This window comes from Ptychodera flava, chromosome 14, assembly GCF_041260155.1.
Source record: "Ptychodera flava strain L36383 chromosome 14, AS_Pfla_20210202, whole genome shotgun sequence".
In the NCBI taxonomy this organism is placed as follows: domain Eukaryota; kingdom Metazoa; phylum Hemichordata; class Enteropneusta; family Ptychoderidae; genus Ptychodera; species Ptychodera flava.
In genome coordinates, this window is record NC_091941.1 from 17,230,637 (window position 1) to 17,255,241 (window position 24,605).

General features: G+C 37.8%; 2 protein-coding genes across 2 annotated transcripts; one reads left to right on the plus strand and one right to left on the minus strand.

Moving 5' to 3' along the window:
• Positions 1-231: 231 nt before the first annotated feature.
• Positions 232-16,238, minus strand: LOC139149568 (SUMO-activating enzyme subunit 1-like). The gene is made up of 7 exons (XM_070721389.1): positions 16,079-16,238; positions 14,068-14,239; positions 8,929-9,185; positions 7,420-7,628; positions 5,776-5,920; positions 3,321-3,390; positions 232-1,129 (listed from the first exon to the last, which is right to left on the minus strand). The coding sequence occupies exons 1-7, from the start codon at positions 16,168-16,170 to the stop codon at positions 1,037-1,039; spliced, it is 1,038 nt and encodes a 345-aa protein (XP_070577490.1). The 5' UTR covers positions 16,171-16,238; the 3' UTR covers positions 232-1,036.
• LOC139149569 (signal recognition particle 14 kDa protein-like) lies at positions 16,237-24,306 on the plus strand. Its single transcript, XM_070721390.1, has 5 exons — positions 16,237-16,407; positions 16,527-16,599; positions 20,478-20,590; positions 22,095-22,127; positions 23,359-24,306. Exons 1-5 carry the CDS (start codon positions 16,384-16,386, stop codon positions 23,452-23,454), a joined length of 339 nt encoding a protein of 112 aa, XP_070577491.1. The 5' UTR covers positions 16,237-16,383; the 3' UTR covers positions 23,455-24,306.
• Positions 24,307-24,605: the final 299 nt, after the last annotated feature.

Consider the following 24,605-nt stretch of genomic DNA (forward strand, 5'->3'; position numbering starts at 1 on the left):
CGATTTCCTTCCACATTTTTCACATTTTTTGCTGCCATTTCGCTCATCCCTTTATAGACAATGGTCCCATCCTTGACGCTACTGACAATACTTGACATCAGTTTAAATATTCTAATCTAAATAAAGATGCAAATTTACATTCTTCACCTAATGACTTTGATTTGATGTAAACAGCTTCTCTCAGTGGCTTCTTGAACACAAAATTTACAGAAAGGTACAACGACAATGCTCCTCTTGGAACGAAGTAAAACTTTTATTTTGTAATAAACATAACAAAATACATTTGCTGTGTAAACAATCTATGGTATAAGGATATGTGGAACAATGGTGTCACTTTCATTCACATGAAATTAAGTTCCCTGCTAGTGTGCCAATCTACTTTGGTTTCTACAATCCTTCTGAATTAAGATCTACCAGAAATAATCCTAAAATAAGCACAATTTATCATCACTAACCCTTTAACCATAGTGGTTTGGCCCAAACCATTGTTATCAACGGTGATTGTGAATCTTCTGGCGGGAAATTGGGGATGAACAGGTTCTTACCAGCTGATGACTTTGAGGGGCGATTCTATTCATTTTTGTTTTTTGCTCTTTGACACCCAGACAACATTACAGAACTATAGGACATGTACAGCAATATTGTTCAATGCTTATGGGTGTTACATGTACTTAAGTATCATTAGCTGTAAAACCACATACCCTGTCATGATATGCGTGATATCTCTTTCAAATAGCCAAGTCACTGTTATAGATTTATTGACGTAGCACTGATGAAAATATTGATCGAAATTATTAAAATCTCAAGCCCTGTGCTATGTATGTTGGCGCACATACTGTATTCTCAAGCCCTTCCTTCAGCAATTTGCCTGTTTATGGAGGGGCTGTTTATACAATAGCAAGGTCCTTCTCACCGGAAACTGAAGGATGGGAGAGATTCTTCAAGATTGATGAGAGCGATTATCTTCTATGTTGTCCAGTGTTTGAGGCTTGTTAACTGCCATCGCCGACAGTTACGAGGAATCAATCACAGACAGTTACGAGGCACCAATCTGGTCGACAATACCACTTCCCTCAGTTCCGTCGAAGAAGAAAAAATTGTTGTGTGGAGTGTCTTTTCCTGAGACAGCCTTTGAAAAAAAAAGAGAGAGAGAAAAAAGGTGATTCTGCATGGAATGTTAACATCAGAGGGGAAAAAATGGAAAAAAAAATAATCAAAGTCTGTTTGTCAGCTTTCATAAACGTCATTCTTGCATTGCTTCAATGTCTTGCCATTTGCACATTACCATATTTGCTGAATACAAATCAATAAAATCGGAAGTACTCCTTCATGACATGTATGCGTGTCCTTGATGGACTGAAAAACACATGGGGAAGACTTCTGTTTGTATCATCCTTCTTCGATTAATCGGCGGTGGTAAAAAGAAGCTAATAATACTGGAGAAAAATATCTATAATTGTAAACAGGAAACAGAGACACAGAGAGAGTGGAAAAGTCAAAGTTGCCGTCACCAAACTCTTTCACCACAGAAGACTTTTGAGGCAATATCTGCCGATTCAAATTGCCAAGCAACAATGGCTGGAGGAATGTGTAACATCCATGCAAACAAGGATCCTAGCGATCGAATTTGTATGCAAATACACAATGATGTTACCAGAGGTGCACACACCCACGCTTTGTCGGTCCCCAGACTAATGAAACCACAGAAATGTGGTTGATTTTTGAAAGTTTTTAAAAAAAATATGGTCAAGAATATCTGAAACTTCATGAGTTGTTACACAAGCTGCCCTTACAGCCACAGATGTGAACATGTTTTGAAACAGCAACTGTGCTCTTCATAATCACACACACACACACACATACATATGTATTTATGTTTCTGCTCAAACACAAAAGCCACATTGATATTATTTACATCCACATTGTCTAATGTTTGCCCGGGTGGGGGGGTGGGGTGGGGGGGGAGGGTTGGTCCAAAATGCCACCAAAGTCACAGAAGTAGACTAAAAATTACCTGATTTTTAGGTTTCAAGGAATGCGATTATCCTTCAGACCAAAAAACATGGGTAAAGTTGCTTCAACAATGCAAATATTTAAATGCAAGAATGCAGACTTGCAATACTGCCAGCATAAGTCACTGCACGCATGTTGACACCTTCATTACAAGCTAAAATATCCACAGAGCATAATCTATACATGCATACAGACGACAGGCACTGGCTGATCCCACCCTGGCGGCACAACTGATACAAAGCATTTTACAAATGGGAGCTAAAAATTTCAAGAAATGTAAATCTTTGATCACTGATCTGGAATGCTAGAAAAGCCATCCTTCCTGTTTAGGACATTGCCACGGTCAAAATCTACTTGGCGGAAAAACGTAAAATTTGTTCATCAATGGACCGGAAGACTGTATTCATCAAAGTTAACCTTACAGACAAATTTACGACAGGCACACGGTACATGCACTTTTCTCCTCTTGAGAAAAGATGATTTGTCAAATTCAAAATGATAACATACTGCAAAGCTTGCGATGTAAATCGTCGGACACACTATCAAATCTCTAATAGCTGATTTACTGGGGAAGATGTGTTGTCATGGCGATGAATGGTATACTCAGAAATCTTATGATTCATATGTTACCTTGACGTCTCGCCCACGCCAGTCACTGAAATATATCTACCCGCACTAATGAGAATACATTGATGGTATCATTTAAAATAGAAACACATTCTCAGTTTTTAAAATAAGTACATGCCTCAAAAGTGAAAGGCTTTAACTTTTATGCAAACTTTCTTCAATGAAACTTTCAATCATTCTCTTTCAAACTCAAGAATAAAAATCAGGGGTTGCCATGCATATTTTGCTACCAGAAGTACAAATTATTTGAAATTCAACATGGTCGCCATCCCTGTATTAACTATATGGGAAAAAACAGTGTTGCAAAAATTTTGAGATTCTAAATATCAGTCGACACGGTGAATTCTACCTTAAAGGGAAGGTGCCGTCGAAAGCTCAAAGGTTGCCAGGGACCCCTACAACCGTTGCAAACACTGTATATGGGGTACATTGGCGATTGATGAAACTTAAAACATGTTTGTTAACGATGAATATCGTAAACTTTAAATGTTTCAGCTATGTTGACGTGACGCATCTAGATATCATGCATCAAATACACCGTCTGTAAACAAGAAAGTCACACACGTGCAGTTCCAACGACACACTCCCTATAAATATCAAAGGACAAGTAGACAAAAGAAAATCTGCAGTGTTTGAAGGCAAAAAAAGTGTAGTGAGATGTTGATGAAACATCACTCTACCTTAACAACTTCTTGGCCCACTATGCCACCAACGACAGCACATGCAGGACTTAATTCTCCGATACAGAATCTGAAACAAACAAGGAAACAATAGGGAAAACGATATAAAAAACTTGGAAAGTTACATGGATCAAAATCTTATAATGGTTTATCAGTGTGTGTCAAGTACCAAAAGGCATTGTTGTCATTTATTGTCATTTTGAAAAAAACTCAAACTGATTGCGATAAAATAGTCGTGTACCGTTGCTAAAACAGGCTCCTAAACTGGCATAGAAAGTTCATACCAAAAGTCACACAGCAACATAACAGAAAAACTTTGGGGTTGGAACAAATTAAATGACTAAACACATGGAGATTATTTAAATGGCAGTGCAAAATTTTGAAATTGTGTTTTTAGAACTCTTCCACTGTCTTGTGCAAGTACTCAAGCGACGCACATGTATACCACTACATTCACAATCTTTGCTCCTGGGCTCAAATTCTTTTTAATGTGGTTTGTTGCTGTAATTTAGAAAACAGGCTTCTTCTATTTGAGTTCTCATACTAGAGAGAAAAACCACTTTAAACTATCTGAAACACACAGAATGATAATCTGTAAGAACTATGACCCTCCTCTCAACAGGTGGGCATACAGTTTTGACATACATTTAAAGCCGCACTTTTCAATCCCAGGTTCTCCCATTAGTGGAGTTCTCCTCCCAGTCAAACACTTGGCCAGTACGATGTTTGATTTCTATAACATTAATTACACAAACTGATCTCAACCTTTTGTCACCTTTTGCTAATCCTGCAAACATAGTTTATACAAGCGTTTGATTGATGGTCGGTTCAAATCGCCAACGGTCATTGATTCCCCACCACAAACGTTCGAATTTCCTAAAAATTGTCTTCCAGTCGCGTTAGACTTTGAATATAACCACAGAGTTCGATCGGCAGCAACTTCGCGCTGACCGCTTGGCAGTCTGTCTGCGTTTTTGCGGCCGGGGAAAACTAAAAAGTGGCATTTTCCGGAGCGTGTGCCCGCGTGTTGCCTGTTTGATGTCCACTTACACAATGAATGCCGCCATAGCTTCGCGTCCTTTTAAAGGGAGGCACCGCTTTAACAAAGGAACAACAAGTGCCTAAGGTACATGTAAGTTCACAGGTGAATGTCAAAAACACAAATATACACAAATACGTATATCCCAGCATCTGTTATCCATCTGTACCCTGCATTTGATTTAAAGAACATCTATGATGTAGTGTCAAATGATGTTGGGCTGTTCTACTTCAGACCGCAAATACCTTTCTGAGTGCTTTTGTTGAGGGCAGTATGATAAGAGGCTAAAAATTTACCAAGGTTTTGTTGTGTCACCGAGGCATGTTAATGCAATCGTGTTGGGCAATATTAGAAATCGTACAAGAGTTCCCGATCCATGTAGCTGTGTTTCAAAACTTTTGCAAATACACTGCTTCTCCTTAGCACCTCATCTATACACAGCTTTCCACCAAATGCCATTGGCCAGCGGAGGAAAAGTGAATGTCAGGCGGATATGACTACGCAGGAAGTGTGAAACAACTCCTGTGCACATTTGCAAACGTGTCTTTGACGCGGTGATACATTAATTATGAAAAATTTGCAAGCGGAAATTCATCCCCGACGTATATTATCGATGATGTAGCCATTTTCTTGCCGCAGTCACACCACACACTGAGTGAAGCATCAATCTTTCCCCATCTTAATGCCAAGATTTGCAGGAAGGCAAATGCATTTGACAGTGATGAGATCTACAGCCCCAGAGTGAATCATTCTCAGGGCAGCAGAAAATGCTGCAATACATCCTAAGATTTCCTCAAAAAAAAACGATCACTGAGTGACCCTTGAACTACCGAACTAACTAGCAATAAAGCTAATCACCAGTACGCAATCATCTGTCAGAATTAGTTCCATTAGAACTAATCCGCGTCTTTGATTATACTGCCTTTGAACTCAATACCATGATAGTACACGGTTAACTACTTTTGCCGGCATATTTCTGTTATATTTATAACTCCTCATTTACTAAAGGCAACAGGCAGTAACCTTGCCATGTAAAGGCATCCACGTCACCTCCCATTGTACTCTAACGCCGACTCTTGAAACACTTCAACCATTCATCAAAAGCTGACTATATCTCTCGCTCATAATCCAATAAATGTTCATTTCCACTGACAATTATCTTACTAGTGAAAAAAAAGCAAAACCTGCCTCATCACTTAAGTGTGATGGAGATATGCATGAGGATTATGATTCCCTTATCCTATTGAGAGATAAGACGCCGTAAATCAAACCAAAAATGTGTATTATTCTGTCAGTATAACATGAATCTAGGGAATAATATCTATGAATATGGATAGTAGGGTGAGCACACTTTATTGTGAAAATTAGCATAATGTGAATGGGCAATATTTATCAACATTTTTCAGGCTGCTTCACCTTGTGAAATCATTCTTCACTTTATCCTGGGGTACTTTTTTCTCCTCCATGACTTCGTCCCGAATCTTTAGAAGGCGGCTTGTGTCCTCTTCCATGTGTCGGCTGCTTGGATCTCTGCCCTGGACTGCTCGGAATTTCAGTAAGACTAGAAGTAGTCATATACAAAAACATGTACATAAGTGACATTTTTCATATTCTATAGGCCTTTTTTTAGTTTAAACTGGCTGTTTCCTGCACCCAGCTGTGAGTATGTTGACTCTGTCTCTGTACTGGGCTTGATGAGGGAGAAAAAAACATGTGATGCCTGGCTTTATCCTTGTTGACAAAGTTAAAATTTCTTGCATGTCTGTTTGCTACTCATTGCATCTATCAAGATTTGATAATTAAAATTCAGTACAAACAATGATGGCAGGTGGCCTTTTGACAAGTCAAATATAACCATCCATGTTCAATCAATTAGGGAGCACTGTATGGATTGCTTTATCAAATCACACTGAGCAGAACTTGGAGCAGATATTTTAGGCTATAGCTTCATTAAGGCTGTGCACACATTCTCCAAATTCTCTCTGGAAATTGTCGATTGGTAACAATTGGAAGGGAAAGGACAATGGTAAACATAGTGGATGTTCATGTTTAGATGATTAGATAAAAAATAGAAATACCTTTAATTGACAATGACTAAATATATCATGAAACCCTACGGTACATGACATTACGGAGACACAATACAGCTAGCCTGCTCAAAAGCTACCTACTCAGGTTTTCCCAATAATTTCTTCCATTGCTACAAACATGTTGTCTATGGAATGATTTGTTTCGGTTTGTGAAACGAAATGACAAACATACGGCCATATATAAAAAAGGCTGTGTTTCTCATTCTCATGTATTTACAATGTAGCTCTTTCAGCATTTTTTTACGTTCATTCAAAAATAATTAAGTGATAAAAATAAGTGTGCTACACACGGTAGATAAAATCTAAACATCTGTAAGATGGCATGTATTTATGCATAGTTCAAAACTGTGAACTGATCATCATTATTTTGCTGTGATTCAAAATTACCGCTGCATATGAACATTCCTGATTTTGTTACTTTCGAGATGGAAGTTGGATATTTTGAACTTAAAAATGGAAATATAAAAATCCATATTCCCTAATCATTACTGTAAGAGACAGAGGATGAGAAACAACCCTCTTTCTCCCAGGTGGGAATTAGTTGTAAGCTACATGTACCATGAACTTACCAAGCAATATCTACATGTACTTCTAGCTAAAACTGAACATTAATTGCCAAGGCACCAGTTTCTCTCATATCCCAGGTCCTTTTTAGTAGTAACTCAATACTGAAAGATGCTATCAAACACAGTAACAGTGCAGGAGGCAACTACTTTGCTTTACTATGTCAAGTATACCAACTGGGCGACCCATGACATGTTGCAACCAAGTCAGACTTGGTAACTTATAGTAGACACATCTATGTCATCGGGGAGAAAGAGGACTAACCTAAAAATTATTTTTTTGCCTAATCCAGGGGAAAAGGTACTTGCAAACCGCCATAAACAGTGGACAAGAAATGCAATTGGTCTATAAGTGGAATTTTGCATCACTTTTTTCTCTATAATAAAAAAGAAATTCATGAACTTACTTTGCATAAGAAAATAAACATTGGACAACCTCTTCAGTGATTTCAGTAATTTGCCTTCAGTCCAGTCTACTGACAGTGCATCGTGCAATCGACAGAACTTCATGCTCTTCTTGACCATGACAGTTTCCGTCTCCACGACAGCGACTTTGGATTTCTTGACTTTGCTGCCATCTTGGGGTTCGTCCGGTTTTGTGATCTTCTGTTTCTCTCTGGGGAAGTCAAAGGCACAATTTGCATCAACAGTGTGAAGCGCATACAAACTGCACTGCAGCCAATATCTTTACGGTGCATTTGACAGCATCCTGGATGTGTTCAAAGATCATGTGACTGTACTGGAAACTTCCTATTGGACGCCACCCAACAGTAGTGTAAATGAAAAGGCATATTATGAAGTATGTTTACTTAAACAAACAACAGGATTGAGTACGGCACATAGAGATTAAAGGCGACACGCACTATGAATGTTTCGAATCTGCGAGTACTCAGACCTGCATATGTCGACTACTGTTGCTACACATAGGTTACTTAAGCCTTAAGTATGACATAGACAATATACTATGGATTCATAATGAATATTTTCTAAAAATTTGGTGTATACAACTGTTGTTTCTAAAGGTTATCCTCAACAAATACTGTTGTATGCACATCAAATGCAAAATTGTTTGCAGCAAACTCGTTTCATATGCCCACAACAATGTCCCAACACTTTGAAACTCTTTATCTGCTCTGTTGTCAATTCCTAACTCAACACATGCATCATGGAAGTACACTGTGAGTCTTTCACCAATGTCAGTATTTTTCACTTGATACCAGGGTACGATGTTTCAGAGGAAGGGAGTAAAGAATAATCCGGCAGTGGCTTCAATACGGAATTTTATAGTACTATACACTACTCTTTTACCATATGGAAATATACTGTGGTTCTTAAATCCTAACAATTTAATGTTTCAGAAAGAAGACCTTTGACCTGTATGCCCTCTTGAGTTCCATTTGACTAAAGAAGATTCTACAAATAGGGCTGTTCACGATCGCAGGTTTGTTACTAAATATAGCTACCGGTATATGTACCTAACATTTGATACTGCTGCTAATAATTCAGACAATGCCTAACATTCGACACTGCTGCTTATTAATTCAGACAAATTTTGTCAGAGCTGTACGCATGGTTGTTACTGCAGTTTGTAGTCGCAGCAATATATATCACGTTTCTATAGCTCAAAACATTAGACAAATATTAATTTTTGCACTTTAGCAAGAGAACAATGACGTAGTCTGCAAACCCATTGCGCTGGTAGAACTGCTACTCGATGAAATTGTCCCAAAAATTTCCTGCACTGACTGTACAATTTCAGCAATTTTGGAAGTTACAGGGCACATTGGATTTGCACTTGTTGAAATAACAACACTGAACAGATCTAGTGACTCGAGGGGTCTGTTAATCAAGTATCAGAACCACATACACACTACACAGTGCTAAAACAGTGGAGACAAAAAAAGCAGAAAACTCACTCTACATAGTTGTGCTCCACGAGATCAGAAAACATGTATCCGTAATATCCAAAGACATCACAGGCGAAAAACTTGACATTGCTCTCATGGCAGATTTCGTTAATTTTCAGCAGTGTTTCACAGTCACAGCATGTGGCGCACACAATGTTAAACTTCTGGAAGAATTCCTTGGGTTTGTCACTGACATTGGCAGTGTCAACCAGAACTTCAACATTTGGATTCAACTCTTTCGTTCTCTCTAGGGAAGCTTCTGCTCTCTGAAATGGAATAAGAAGCTGCACTTTCATAATATGTTTATTTGTTTGTTTGTCACATTTATTTCCTTATTTGATTATTATCATTTATTCAGTATCACATGCCTAATGTATCGAACACTGCACACGCTCAATAGGTTTCAATGGTGATTGGTTGATGTTGGACGTAACAGGCCGCATAGTCATCATTTTACTGAAACTGAACTGGAACTATTTTTTAACTGGACGACTTTGGGATTTAAGGTGGTTGGAAAGGCTATTTTTGCACCAATTCTTTTCTCAGAGTTAATGTCAAGTTTCAAGTGTTAGAATCAAGATATTTAGTTCAAATTTTCAGGATAAGTCTCTTTGTTATTACTTTCTCCGAAGAATATAAAAATTGTATATTTGCAGCCATGATTTTGAAATATGACACCAGTAAATATTAAAATTTAGTTTTCCATATTTTTTTTACATATTGTAATTTAATAATAATTGGATAGTATTAATATTACCAAATTAGTTATAAATATGTTGACACTATTTATTGTAAGATTTGTACGGCAGGATTTATAAATAAAATGTTTTTATGATTTTACATGGGTTTATACATCAAAAAATTATTAAAAATTCTTTCAAATTTCAAAATGTGATTTTTCAAAAAGTACTTCAAATACAGGAAAATTGTGCCGTACAAATCCTATCTGTAACCTTGTTAATAGGCTGTAAAAATTCCATATCCATATCTCATTTCAAAGTTGGATTAAATTGGTATACAATTATGTAGGAAAACTGTTATTCTGTCAAAAATGTTGAAAACAAGCCATATTTGCACCCCTCGTTTGAAGTCATAAAGCAGTTTTTTTGGTTAATCTCACTTTTGACACCTCTTTGACACTCAAAGAATCTAAAAATGCATTTACAATAGCAGTCACTCACTCTGAATGCCAGCACCGCCTTGTCAAACTTTCCTGAAAAATAGCAAATAATGACTTTCCCTTTTCAAACATTTTATTAAAAGCTAGGGGACCTCTACCATAGTTAATACACTAAGGACTCCCCAACTTCTTCTTATTTGGTCAGTTTTTCAGAAGTTTCAACAGGCTATAACTCTGCAATGCCTTTGTGCCCAAATGTCTAGTTTTTTTTATTCCACAGAGAATGTTGACTACTTTTATATTTTAATAGTTTTGTTGAAATTTATAACTGACGCTCTAGCCTTTCCAACCACCTTCAAAATAATCTAATTACATCTTTTACGTAGGTAACACTGTTTTTACAAATTTATGCAAAAAAAATTTATAATCCCCATGCTAGTGATTTAAATATATCGATGCACCATCCAATGATAAAGATCATTCTATTTTTTCAACAGATTTTTGTCTAAAACGGAAATAAAGCACAATATTGTTATATGTAAATCTAAAAATTTGGAGTGAAAATTACATCAGAGAGGCATGTAATAAAAACACTATAGCCCAAACAAGTGACTATGTACCCTTTAGGCAGGGGGCCATTTCCTCTCCTGACGTCGGGCAAATGGTCATCTACCCTCAGGCACAAATCCCATGATGTTTGGGCTGTAATATATATTATTGCTTATTAATCATTTCATTCATTCATTTATTTTTTTTACTAATTCATCCACAATCCTGAATGGGAATAGACTCTACTAACCCTTTGAGTGCTGTATTTTTTCCCACAAAAAATGTTATTGCAACATTTTACCAACTTTCATGAACTTTTCTGTAATTTTTTTGAGAATTTGGGACCAAATGAACAACATTTCATTAGCCACAGTTTTTTATCAAAATTTTGGCAAAAATCTGACAAAAATTGACTGAGGTATATTTTATAGGGGCGCTAAAAGGGTTAAAGCATTGGGCATTGCTTTCTTGTAAGAGCAGATCACTTTTCTTTCATTTTATTTCACCATTTAACTCCAATAAAGGGTATTTTGCATTTATTTCTGCATCGTGTATTCTGTGTCAACCGTACACTTTGTCAGTTCAGAGTGGCTAATCCACTGTAATAAGACATAAAAGTTTCCTCATCGGCACCTGCTAATTGTCTGTTATGTGAAAAATATTTGCGGAATATGAAGAAATGGTCAAAACCAGGCATACCAGGAACGAAAAGGTGGGCGTACATACTCTTCCCGCTGCACCAAGATGCCTGCTAGCAAAGCCTTGGAGAAAACTAAATTTTAGAGTGCTAATCATTAGGGACATTCAAAAGGACCTCCAAACATAAAACAAGTGTGTTAATGAGGATGACTTTGACAGTTGACAGATGATCAACTTGTGCATGAATCTTTTGCCAAAGCATCATTGACAGCTGAGGAGTTACATAAAAAGATTCATTAAGTTTGTCAGTTTGTAACCTTCCACTGTTCAAAGTGGTGATGAGACGACTCTCATGGAGATACAAGGAGGGATATCGTTCTCACTTTCACAACGATTTATGACAACAACAACTCCTTTGACTCCTTCACATCTATAATCCATGGAACTGACAGACAACAATTTACATCGGGTGGGTAGTCAGCAGCTAGACAAAGAATTTGTTCTTCCTCCATCAACAGAAAGACAACATGTCATTGAAAGTTTCTTTACCCTGTCATAATTTGAAGAAATCCGAATAAGAGCTCCAGATTTCGTGTAATTCATGCAAGTGGTTTCTGATAATTTTGGACAAAGAATGACAGCAAGTTCAATTTCTAAATCATCAATCAGAAAAGGAAATCTGATAATATCGCAACAAATTGAATAGATAGTATGCAATATTGAAATGTCATTTTTGGCATGATGTTTGTACTCATCATTAGTGCTATACTTCTGAGCACAGTGACAAATCTGCTAGTATTTGGAGATTTAATGACAGATGAAAGATGGATTGATCAATGAAAAATGTGTGTGTCATCAAAACCAGTGTGTGTGCAAATGGAAGACTTTTATCTTTTTTTATTTCTTTCTGTTACTTTCATGCCTTGCCAGTCAGATTTCTGTACCATAAAATGTACTGTCGCATCCTTGTTTGTCAAACATGTTACTTTTTTAGTCTCTTTTACACCTGTCATTAACCTGTTTTAATGATTTCTTGCGGTATTTTTGATGAAGCAAAGCATGTCATGGCAAAAATCATACATACATCAACTGGCAACTGGTGCAAGGATTTCCTCCATCCTTGTCAGCGGCTCTTTGATTTGCCTTAATCAGTACTGAAAGGGTTTCCGTCAAAACCTTGATCAGCGAATAAAAAATGATATCTTTCATTCTGAAGGTTAACATATTTTGATGACTATGTGACAAAAATGATTAGTCTTTCCAACACCTTGGAACACTCATTCACCTTTCAATGTCTTACAGCTGTATTCAAAGGTACCAGTTGGGGGCTAAGAGGAATTTGGAAGGTGGTGGTGCTTAACTCTTTCATTCCCATTTCTCTGTCTAGAGGTCCACCTTTACCATAGAAAACAATAGGATTGGTTCAACTCATGGTGGTAAAAGGATTAAATTAACAGGATCAAAAACTAGAAATATCTGTTTTGAACACTATTGTTCAATAAGCAATAAAACATCTTCAAAAAATAAAACCTGACCCACTTTTTTTAGAATTTGAAGAAACTGGAATGAGAATGTATGAGGAAAAATACAAATACTGTCCAAAGACGGTCAGGCAAGTGATTCATAGAAAAAAGATTTTTAAAATAATGGGTTCTGATGTAGCGCACATATCCACAGGTACATGTGCCCAAGGCACTTTAACTGCAAACTGAACAAGAATATTTTATATGTGTACTTTTAACATTTGACTGAAACTACCACAACTTCCCTCCCACATTAAAAGTTTAAAAATTTATGGGGCAGTAGCTGTAAGTTTCGATGACATTTTCACTATGCATGTTTTTTTAAGGACAGCTTCTTGTTCTACTCCCCAAAACATGTTAAGATACATAGAACTCAGCTGGTTAACTCAGCCAGTACATATGTACACTGCATTGTTATTGTTGACAGTTGAATTCTGGTCCTCACTAGAATTACGAATGTAAATAATAAAAGTGTATTTTACCAATAAAGATGCTGCATTTACAAATTAATAGTGGGTGTTTCAACATCCAGTGTAAAACAATAAGTTACGGTGACATACAAAACAAAAATAGTAGAAAAATATCATAGCAAGCTACAGCTACTGGCCCTTTAAAACCACAGATATTAATAAACAAGTTCTTGACATATTTTGGATAAAATCATACTAAAAGTGGATGTTAAAGTAGTATGCACATCGAAAGTGAAAGACTAACACTTTTGCTCAAGCTTTCCTAAAGGAATCTTTCAACCATTCTTTTTCACAATGAAGAATAAAAATTTGGGGTCACTATGCAAATTTTGGTACTAAAGAAACAAATAACCCAAGATTTACCAATATTTGAAATTCAAAATGGCCGCCATCTCGGTGCTAACTCTGAGGAGAAAAATAAAATTTTGGATTTTCGAAAAACCAAAACAGTGAAAATGATTCTTACAACAAGAGCTTTAAAATGAATCCCAATGAGTGGTAGATCAGATAGAATTGAAAAAGTTTGAGAGTCCAAATATCTGTCCTCGAGGCGCATTCAACCCTTAGATGCTATGGTGAACATTATACATGTACGTGACACTGGCTAGTGTAATTAGCAGCGCAGGCTCCTTTCTTAGTGCTTGTGCAATGACTTGGGAACATGTGTCTTCTGATTTCCCAAAAATTCTCTTTTGATTCAAAAGCACAGAGTTTTCTACTTTTCTACTGAAGAGTGTCATGGAATTTTGTTTCTCAAAAGAATGTACAAGACTTTCTTCTTTGGTCTTACAGTCAAACTTGTACAGGAGGTACATGTATCTGTGATCTCCTACATACATGTACTTACATTTTTGCCAACAGAGTCTCTGCCCACAAGAAACTGTGAAAAGGCATCCTCTTCAGTGACACTGGTGTGATCAAGCAAGGTTACAGACTTCACACCAGAAAGGACCACATTTTTGCAAACCTCTGCACCTACACCTTTGAGTCCCACCAGTAGCATACTGGATGACCTAAGTCTGCATGTGGAGAAAGACAATAAATTGAAATGAATTATAAAACATTACTTGTACAAGTGCCCTCATTGCAGTCCGATTTATCATCCCAGTACAACTATTAAACGTGAAGAATGTAATTATGTTAGAGTGAAATTGCTGAGACATCCTACAAATCTTTCTGCGCACATGTGTGCTTTACCAAGTTAATGTTGAAAACATTAATTGATGACCAATTGTTCTTGTCATAGGATGATAACATTTGACCTGCTGAACATTTGTCATGTCACGGCAAGTCACATTGTCTACGTCGGGGGAGTCATTTCAACTTCAAGGCTTCACTGAAACAGGAATAAAAGCGAAGCCAGAACTGACTGTAAGTACAGATGTGCACTGAATCCCCAATACTGGAGAGATGCTTGCATTTGTGCTGTAGGGTATTACACTTACAATATCCATGCAAAAACTTGGTGTTTTCTGGCGACAGACTTCATGTGGATGAGCTGAGCTATGTGAAAGAGCTATGCATGAACCACAAGTTGGATTGATTAAATAGGTCGAGAGGATAGTTTCCTTGTCCTGAATTTCAGTTTCAAGTACTTACAATATCAAAACTTATTTATAGCATGGAAGAAATCTGGCATCTGGAACAACTAACTCAAGCTGGGCTGAAAAACCTTTTGAAGTAGTTTTGTCCAACGCTTACTCAAATCTCAGCATGAAAAGATATCTATGGTAGTAAAATACACATTAATGCTAGCCTATGTTGCATTACTAGAAAGAAAAGAGGCATGTGAAACCTCTGTAGCTAAATTACACTGCATCAATTTTTAAGAGTACACTCATGGATTTACTGTAATCTACTTGATGTTTTGCTGTGACAGTTAGCAAATCACAATTCGGAACAATCAAAATGTTAAAATGTGTCAAACTGTTTTTGACTCCTTGCTTGCTGACAGTACAAAACACAGATATATACCGTATATATGCAGTACTGTTTTTGTTAAGACTCGTGAATCTACATTACTGATATTCCCTCGTCATTCTGTTACTGTGTTAGGGTTCTTCTTTGTAAATTAAAGCAATGATATTTGAGAAGGCAGATGTTTACCAGTTATCAAAGCATTGATCATGTTTAAAAATTTGAACATTTTAGCCATTTTATGAGCAATCATTTTGGTACCATGCGGGTAAATCAAAACAGCCACATAAAGCAGAAACTGCCATCAACTTCTGAATGCTAAAGCAGCTGAAGATCTGCCATTGAGTTCTGAAGCTTTCTTCAGCAAAAGAGGGCGCACATCCTAACAAAAATAGTACCACTCCTGCACATGACCAGCCCGCGTTACCCGAACGTCGATTTGCGGTACATCGCAAGCCTTACTTTTTGGGTCTTTTCAGCATTATTTTTTTGTTTATTTGTTTGCCTATTTTTTCCTTTATGTTAATACCTGTATCTCTGTGTATGTGCACTTCACACTCTCGTGCATGCACTAGTCAATTGGCACTATAGGCCAGGCGGACTATAAAAGGGTATTAGTATTAGTATAGCCTTTTATATTGTCCGCCGCACGCACTGATAAAAACTGGCCCCGGCCAATTTGCGGTTGTACCCCTTGTAGATGCGTTGCGGGATTTCGCATGAACATCCCGCTGTTGCCAGTCTCACACGTATGTCACGGTATCAGCCACAGTGGACTCGCAGCGAGCAGTTTGTATCGATGTGCTCTGGGAGCTTCTGATACGAACTCAAGTGTTCCGAATAAATGCACTTCTTTGTTTTGAGCGGGCTGTGGAGCTGGACCGTGGAGAATGCAGAATGGTTCGCTAGCTATGACATTATCCAATGCACACAAAACTTACCTTTTCTGTGCATCCAGTCCCCATAAGCGAATTTGTCTGTCGTAAAGAGCAGCCTCATCTTCTGTTATTGTGTCGTTGTGATGGTCTACCATTATTGTACGTCTCAGGATTTCATTGACAGAACACACGTGAAATTTTCCCACTGTACTTCCGGTATGTACGCATTGTGGGATTTATATGTAACGACTACGTTGATTGGATAACATCGTCAAGCGTTATTACTACAATCCAATAAGTGCAAGTCTCTCTTCGAGCTATGAACTCTGACCCGTAAGAAGCCATTCGTACACAAGCAGCCTTACAACATGGTTCTTCTAGAAAACGACGCTGTGAGTATAACGAAAAATATCGTTTTTAAAATCCATCTGTAGTCCGAGTTTTAAGCTACGAAGTGAACGTTGTAATACTGCCACGATATGTAATACGTCTCATATTCTTTATCCCGCAGTTCCTAAATGAGTTGACAAAGCTATTCCAGAAAACGCGAACAGCTGGTTCGGCGTATCTCACCATGAAGAAATGTAAGTAAAACTTTGAAAGGAATTATTGCCGTCTGATAATACGTGGTGAAGGAGAAAAGATTTGTGGACACAACATGTAGGATTGATTACTCAGTCGTTAAGATTAGAGTGAGGAATACACTTTTGATCGGAAACCCCAGAATAATCACTCGTATCCAAAATATTGTGTTCGGAAAGGCCGGGCCAAGACGTGTTATTCTTGCTGGTATCGTGCTCACAATAGCTGTTGAACCGTAGCTCAAGGTATTGCCTGGGGTTTATAGGTGGCAGGGCAAAACCAGACCCACAACCCAAGGCAAAGCCTCGAACCACTGTACTGCAGCTATATCTTGGAGTCTTTTCAGTCAGATTTATCATGACAATTCCAATAGGAATGTAATGATTGCTACGGTGTACCAGTTAGACTCTCCACAGTCGCTGTGCCTTGTTTTGTGTGCGCCCAACGTGGGCCTGCATTCGAAGGCTACGCTGTGCAGCTGTGAGCACGTGCTGCCAGACACAGCGACTGTCCGTTCTTGCAAGTAGCCTATATGAATATTCATAAGGGTAGTGACGTCAAAAGAAACACCTATCTAACTGGGCGGAGAGAATATATACAAGAAGCTGGTAGACATATATACGTGGTATGGTTTTAATTTTCAATTTTCATTTTATTTGGCTATGCTACTTGTCATTTTTGTTTTAATTAACGGGTGTGTGGAGTTCTATAGAGTACCCGGATCAGGCAGAAAACCGACCGGTCGCTTGCAAGAACGTCGACCGTCCAGACCCTGGGATTTGCGTCGTGTCTCTGAAGGGCGCGCGCGTTCCAACAGGGACGAACGCGAATCGCAGGGTCTCTGCCAGACTATGTACCAGTGTAACTAGTCTGGCAGAGACCCTGCGATTCGCGTTCTCCCTGTTGGAACACGCACGCCCTTCAGAAGACGCGACGCGAATCCCAGGGTCTGGACGTTCTTGCAAGCGACCGGTCGGATTTCTGCCTGATCCGGGTACTTTATAGAACTCCACACATCCGTTAATCAACACAAAAATGACAAGTAGCATAGCCAAATAAAATGAAAAATGAAAAATAAAAACATAACACGTATATAGGTCTACCGGCTACTAGTATATATTCTCTCCGCCCAGTTAGATAGTGTTTCTTTTGAGGTCACTACCCTTATGAATATTCATATCCTTGCAAAAACGGACAGTCGCTGTGTCTGGCAGCGCGTGCATACAGCTGCACAGCGTAGTCTTCGAATGCAGGCCCATCGTGGGCGCGCACAAAACAAGGCACAGCGACTGTGGAGAGTCTACAGTGTAACCAATGAAAGCATTCGTAGTTTTGTTTTGCTTTTTGGGGTTTCGTTTTGTTTTTGGATGTTTAGCCTCGCAACCATTTACAAATGTTAAGGATCGAGGTGGATTCCGACCTATGGAAGGCTTCTGAACATCTGACTGTATGAGCCTCTGACCTTTTCAAACCAGAATCATTTTGAGTTTTAGTAGCCATACAGCTCATCCTAATCGAGATGAAGTGTAGTGTAGGATCACTCAGGTCACATCAGTTAACCCTCCTTTATAATATAGATTATCAACAAATTCTGACATTTTACAGAGCTTTTACAGGGAAAGGAAATTATTTGTTACCGTAATTTCACAAGCTTCATCAATAGTTGAATAAAAGTTAGCCGGTATGCAGTATCCATTTTAAGTGTATGGTCATTGTGGTCTATGCAGTGATTGTGTAGTGTGTGGACAGTTCTATGCATTAATACTATTATATCCAAATGAAATGGTAGACACAGAAAACCAACTGGTACAGTAGGTTTTTTGTGCCAGGGTCTTTTTTGAGCAAAATCATTGAGGTAGAGCACAGAGTACTACTATATTTCCATGGTTATATTTGCCTTCATGCTATAAAAGGGACACAAGATTACTGAGATATTTGTGCTGCTACTGAAAGAGAACTCTAAGTTCTAGTGACCTGTGTATGGGGCGCAAGTGACTACAGGTGACCAAGGTCAGTAAAACACTAAAAAGGTGATATGAGAGTAAATTTAGTCAAAAGGGGCAAAGGTATTAATGGCTGGATCCCATCCAAACTACATGACCCATTATTCAACGAGGGGATTATTTCTCATTGATGCTTTTGTCAGCCATGAATGCATGAAAACTATGTTCAGGTTATGAATATAGCACCTACATGGATATGTTGGTGAAGATTCCACTCATACATGTCCCAGTGTTCTCCCCAGGATTTTTTGAGAAGAGGGCGAAGACGTGGTGCGAAGCACCACAAGCGACCGCGTCAGCGGTCGCGGGGGGAGGTCAGGAGGGGGTCCTTCCTCCTGCCGTTGGAGCTTTTGAAAACAGCGATTAAAATGGTGTTATTTGGTAGCACTTGGGGAGTATTTTTTCAGATTTTTTCGTATAAAAAACTCAAAGGAAAGGAGATCTGAGACAGTGTACCATAACTTTTATTACAGTTCACTGATTTCAATTATGAAGATTTCATTTTTTGAAAACGAAAACGTAGCGAGAGACATACATTTATTCATCGATGTCAAAATTATCACCATAACACTCAGGTTTGGGGAGCATTTTTTCAGATTTTTTTCGTACAAAAAACTCAAAGGAAAAGAGATCTGAAACAGTGTTCCATAACTTTTATTACAAACGGAAACATAGCGAGTCTAGAGACATACATTTATTCATCGATGGCAAAATTATCACCATAACACTCACGTGTTCTCATCCTGATACAAGTCCGACCGAGCCTAAAATTAGGTTGTTTTGCTTTTGGAAGGAATACACAAACGAAATTCTAACCTCCTATAAAAACTTCAGTGTACTCTGCTGTCCTTGATTACCCTCAAGCTCCTTGCCATGTTTACTCAGCTAAGTCGGTTACCTAATGCACAGTCCCTATGGAGGGACCGTGGCTAACGTAACGTTACGGCCATGCAAATATGGCTGCCTTCGATGAGTTGCACATGGGCTTATGATCTCGGATGACATCACAAACTCGCGAGATTTGCAAGATCGATGAGAATTACGTTGCAGTCTGCAGGATCGACGCTCACGCTCGCATTTTGCTTGTAAATCACTGTCAACTTTTTTCCCCGTACATTTTATTGTTTTATTTTTCAAAAAAAATCTTTTTCATTTCTGGCAAGGGGGCGCTCGGATTTACAAGAGGGCGCCACGCCCTGTTACCTTATTCAGGGAGAACACTGTGTCCATCCAGGCTGCTTGTTATGATATAGTCAAATAAAAGAACCCCCAGTCCTACCCAAATAATGTAAGCTTGAAGTTGCATTATTGGATATGCTTGGTGGGAATGATAGGCCAACAAAATCCACAATGCCTCGTCATTGATTCACAAAGCACCTTGAAAATGGCAGTATTGTTATTTCTGCCTTTTCACCTGATCTTATTGATATCTTCTAAGATATTCCCCTGATATAATATGTGGAGTAAAATCTCTCTCATATATCAAGTATCCTTTTTCCAAACTCTGCCATCGATCAGTCATTGTTGCAACAGAACAACACTGATTTCTGTGACATTGATCTCTCTGTGTAGCTTACCTGCTGTTCTTTATCATTGTCACCTTAGTGGCGATGACATTACGCATTGTAGATAGGGCAGTCCTCTGATGTTTCACATCATTATGCATCAATTAATAGATAAAAAAACATTTTGTCATTGTTGCATGTTGAAATTAAGTGTTTATTTTCAGGTTCATGAATACACTGAACAAAACAAATGAGCGGCATACTGTCGGAACAACACCTGTTTTCTCATAATCTAATGCTTATTCCATATAAATTGTTCTTGTACACCAATTGGATGACCTGAGTCAATGTGTCTATCTGAATCTTCCACAGACCATGGTCAAACAAAACCCAAACCAAGAGCCAGCAAAGGAGATTCACATGAACCCAGTGAGCAGAAATGTCTTATAAGAGCAACAAATGGAAAGAAGAAAATTAGCACAGTGGTGAGTTGATGTCAATCATGACCGCAAACAATACCACGTGCAGAAACACATTCATGGAAATGCATGTTTTTCCACACACGTTTGTACACATGGGTTTGTTTGTACCACCATTACGTAATCTCTAGAGCATACTGAGTCTGTAGAACACCCACACGCCCTTTTTTTTATTTCGGAGTAGAACTAAAAGCAATAATGTACCAATGATATGAGTTGGCTTTTGATATTGCTGTGCCTTCACTATCTGTTTTGGATAGTATGATGTTCATGTTGCTATATTTTTTTTTCAATTTTATCAAATCATTATGTATAGTGAATCATACTTTCATCTTTAATTTAGTCAGTAATTGCTCTCACTTTTTGACTTTCAAACAGTTTTAGTGTATTGAATCAAAGATGCAGGAATCACATGAATACAATTTACAAAGTATGATTGTTACCATTGTTTCGGTGGAGATTTTTTTCCTTCTAGGTTCGTTTATGTAACTTACGTTTAACAATAAGGTGAAATGGTATCTATTTATATTATCAAATCAGGAAAATCACAAATACTTCACCCAAAATAGTATAGGACTATTCGAAAACACATTTTCAGAAGGTGTATGTTTTTAAAACAGAATGGTAAAAGGCTTTGGAATAACTTGTAAACAAAAATATAACAATATACTGGTAGTATATTTGTAATATTCTTCTATATCCAATCTCAAAGCATGCCAATTTAGAATTCATGTCAACTATTGATATTACAATAGGCTTTCTATTCGGAGCATTTTCTGCCATTTCTGTTATACACCAAAGGAGAGTGACAAATAACCATTACGGGAAGGCTCCATTAACTGAGGAACACCCTACTTCCCTAGAGGATCAATTTCACTGACCTGCCTTTCCTACAATGGCATTACAATAGCACCAGCCGGATTAGATAAACATAACAATGGAACATTCACACCTTGGGGATTAAAAGTCTTCTGTTTGTCACCCGAGTTGCTCAGGCAAGGACTCCGGTTTCAGGGACCATGCAAGTTAATGCAGTCGTCCCCTAATGCTTTTTCTATCCATGATCCATGGCAGTCTACATGGGTACATGATTCTCATTAGGTCATCCTTACATGCTGACATTTCAGAAATGTTCTAACAAATGAGGATTAATGCACTTTCATCAGTATTTATAGTGTTGGTTGCCTGAAGTTATAACTTATTGCAACTTGATGTATGGTTAGGTGATCAGGCATAAGGGGTTCCCCTTGACATATCCAAGCAGTCGTATCACTTTGCAACAAAAATGTCACTTGGTTGGTTAGATTTTCTCTTTCCATGGTAACTGTGGCAGAATTGGAAGAGGACAGTATACCTTTAAGTCGAAATAGTTCTGGCTGTTTGATTGCCAAATATTTTACATGTTTGTTTTGATTAAAAATTGCCAATGCCCTGTAAGCTAGAGAATAGGAGGTGTCCATCACATTCTAACTGCCTAATCCACATGGTTTTGTTTCAATTTTCTCTTCAGATTTCTTCAAAAGACGTCAACAAATTTCAGATGGTAAGTGAACATTGCATAAGCTTGTATAGGAACAGGCAATAACTATTAAATGTTTTTCTATATATCAAAATCCTCAAGGAAATACCTGATTTAGTGTCAACAAATGATAGATTGCTTGAATCAGTAAGAGACAAAGTTGAAATCAAGGAAAAATAATTAAGACAGTGGTTTTAGAGTTCATTCTGTTCCTAAAATTTGTCATGCTTCCCTTTATAATAGATCCTAATTTTTTATGGCATTGGTTCATTCAATATTAATTTGCAAGGAGCAAATCATTTTATCAGTCAGCAAACCAGCTAATTACACAGCCAGTTGGTTGGAATATACAAGTTTCAATGTAGCCAATGAAATGGCTTGGTGATTGGCTGTTTTACTGTTCATATAAATAACCATTGGCTGTAATAGTCCTTAAGAAACGTATAAAGTTCATTCTGGAAGCTGAATGTAGTCTGCTGCAGCTGTAAATGATTTTTGACAATGTGTATCTCCACATCAGCATTTGTCGATTAGTTAGAACATTGGACTTTTCAAATCTTGTTGCCCTACATATGATATAGAGTCCTTGACTTCAGAGTGTCGTATTGTGCTAGGCGTCCATCAAATGCTAGCAAAGAAATTGAATATTTTATGTACTATAAATTCAGAAAAATCAGTAGAATATTGAACAAAGGCAGGAAAAAGCTGTAAAATGGCTTAGCTAGCGGGAATGTGACACTATCAGCCAAGTAAGTTTTCTATGGGTCTGAAGAGCAGGGGATGAGTTAACCCTTTGAGCGCCAAAGTCACTTTTTGTCACTATATCAAAATATACACTAGTCAATTTTTTTTGAATTTTTGCTAAAATTTTGATAAAAATCTGAGGCCAGTAAAATGTGATGCTCATTTGGTCCAAAATTGTCAAAAAATTGCAGAAAAAAATTCACAAAATTGAAAAATGTTGCAACGATAATTTTGGTGAACCAATTGCAGAACTCAAAGGATTAAGCTGTGCATAACCATCTACAAGTAAGCCAGACTTGGTTGTATATGTAACCGTTGTTCAGTCGGTTTAGAGTGATGTCAGCTGTCTCAGATGGTTACTCATCACTAATTTAAATATCTTATTGATATTTAAAATGGCCTTCAGTATCAGCACTGTCAATTATGGTCAAAATACATAACTCTATTACCATGTTTTGTGATGATGAAAATATGTAACTACATACATTTGTTTCTTTATCTTTTCATGCAGGCTTATGCTACAGTTTTAAAAGCAAATATGGACAACTTAAAGAAGAGGGACAAAAGTTCAAAGGGCAAAGGGAAAAAGTCAAAAGCAACTCAGTAAAGAGAGCGCAATATGAAAGCAAAATTTTTAATACTACTTTCTACCATGTAACACGATCAGAACTAATCAGGGATAATTGGATCTTCATATTTTTCAAATTGCTCAAAAGTGTTAGGTGCCCTGTATATAGCTGAGTGTTGAAATATAAAAAATTACTCATAAAAACAAGTGTATAACTTAAAAAGAAAAGCAGATGAGCTTACATTTGCAGATTAAACCAACATTACTTCACCATCCAATTATCCCAAATTAGTTCCCATTGTTTTCATGTTCTGTTCTTATTGATTAAGTGACAGTTAGGTCATCATATTGGTATAAGACTGGGTGCCTGAGAGGGCGCCAGGCAAGAGTTTACTTTTGAGAAAGAAATTCAGCAGCCTTTACTTGTAACATATTCAGTCATGACTTCATAAAATGATAATAGCAAGGCTAGATCAGAAGTTGTCATATGGTTGTCAGAAGTGCAGATTATTTTAAGTGTATGATACAGATGTATAGTAGAGATGTCTGGTAGGTCACCTGTATGAAGAAATTCACTTTAGCATACATAGCTTGACCAACATATCAGTTTGCTCAGCTAGTCCAATTTTCTGCTGCATGCCATGAGAGTAATGAAAAGTTATGGTCATTTCTTCTCAAGACAGGGTTTAAGGGCATACTTTTACACTAATACAGATGCCATAGTATTTCATATGTTTTGGTTCAGCTCTTTAATAACCCCTACTTCTTTGATTTTTTAAGACCATGGTACTTTCATGTCTGTGCGATGTAAATTGAACACCATATCCTCATTTTCATTCTAATAAATTTCAAGCTGCGTCAAAAACTTTTGGACGCTGTTTCTCATGCCAATTGTTGCCTGTCACTTGCCACTTTGGACTTGATCAATCGGACAAGGGTGTTCGCCATAACTACCCCCCCCCCCCCCCCCGCCTAGTTTGGCCAGTGGAGCGCCCTCAAACGATGGGTTTTACAGTTTATTACCGTTTGTGTATTATGCTGCATGTACTGTTGTATCAAGTATTACTGCAAGGTGTTGTTGGACATACTGACATTCTCCTAGAGAAAGTACACTCACTGTCTCAATTTTCGGACAGTCTCACGACTAAACGAATACCTAGTGGAAAAAAGAATGAAAGTTGCGATGGTCG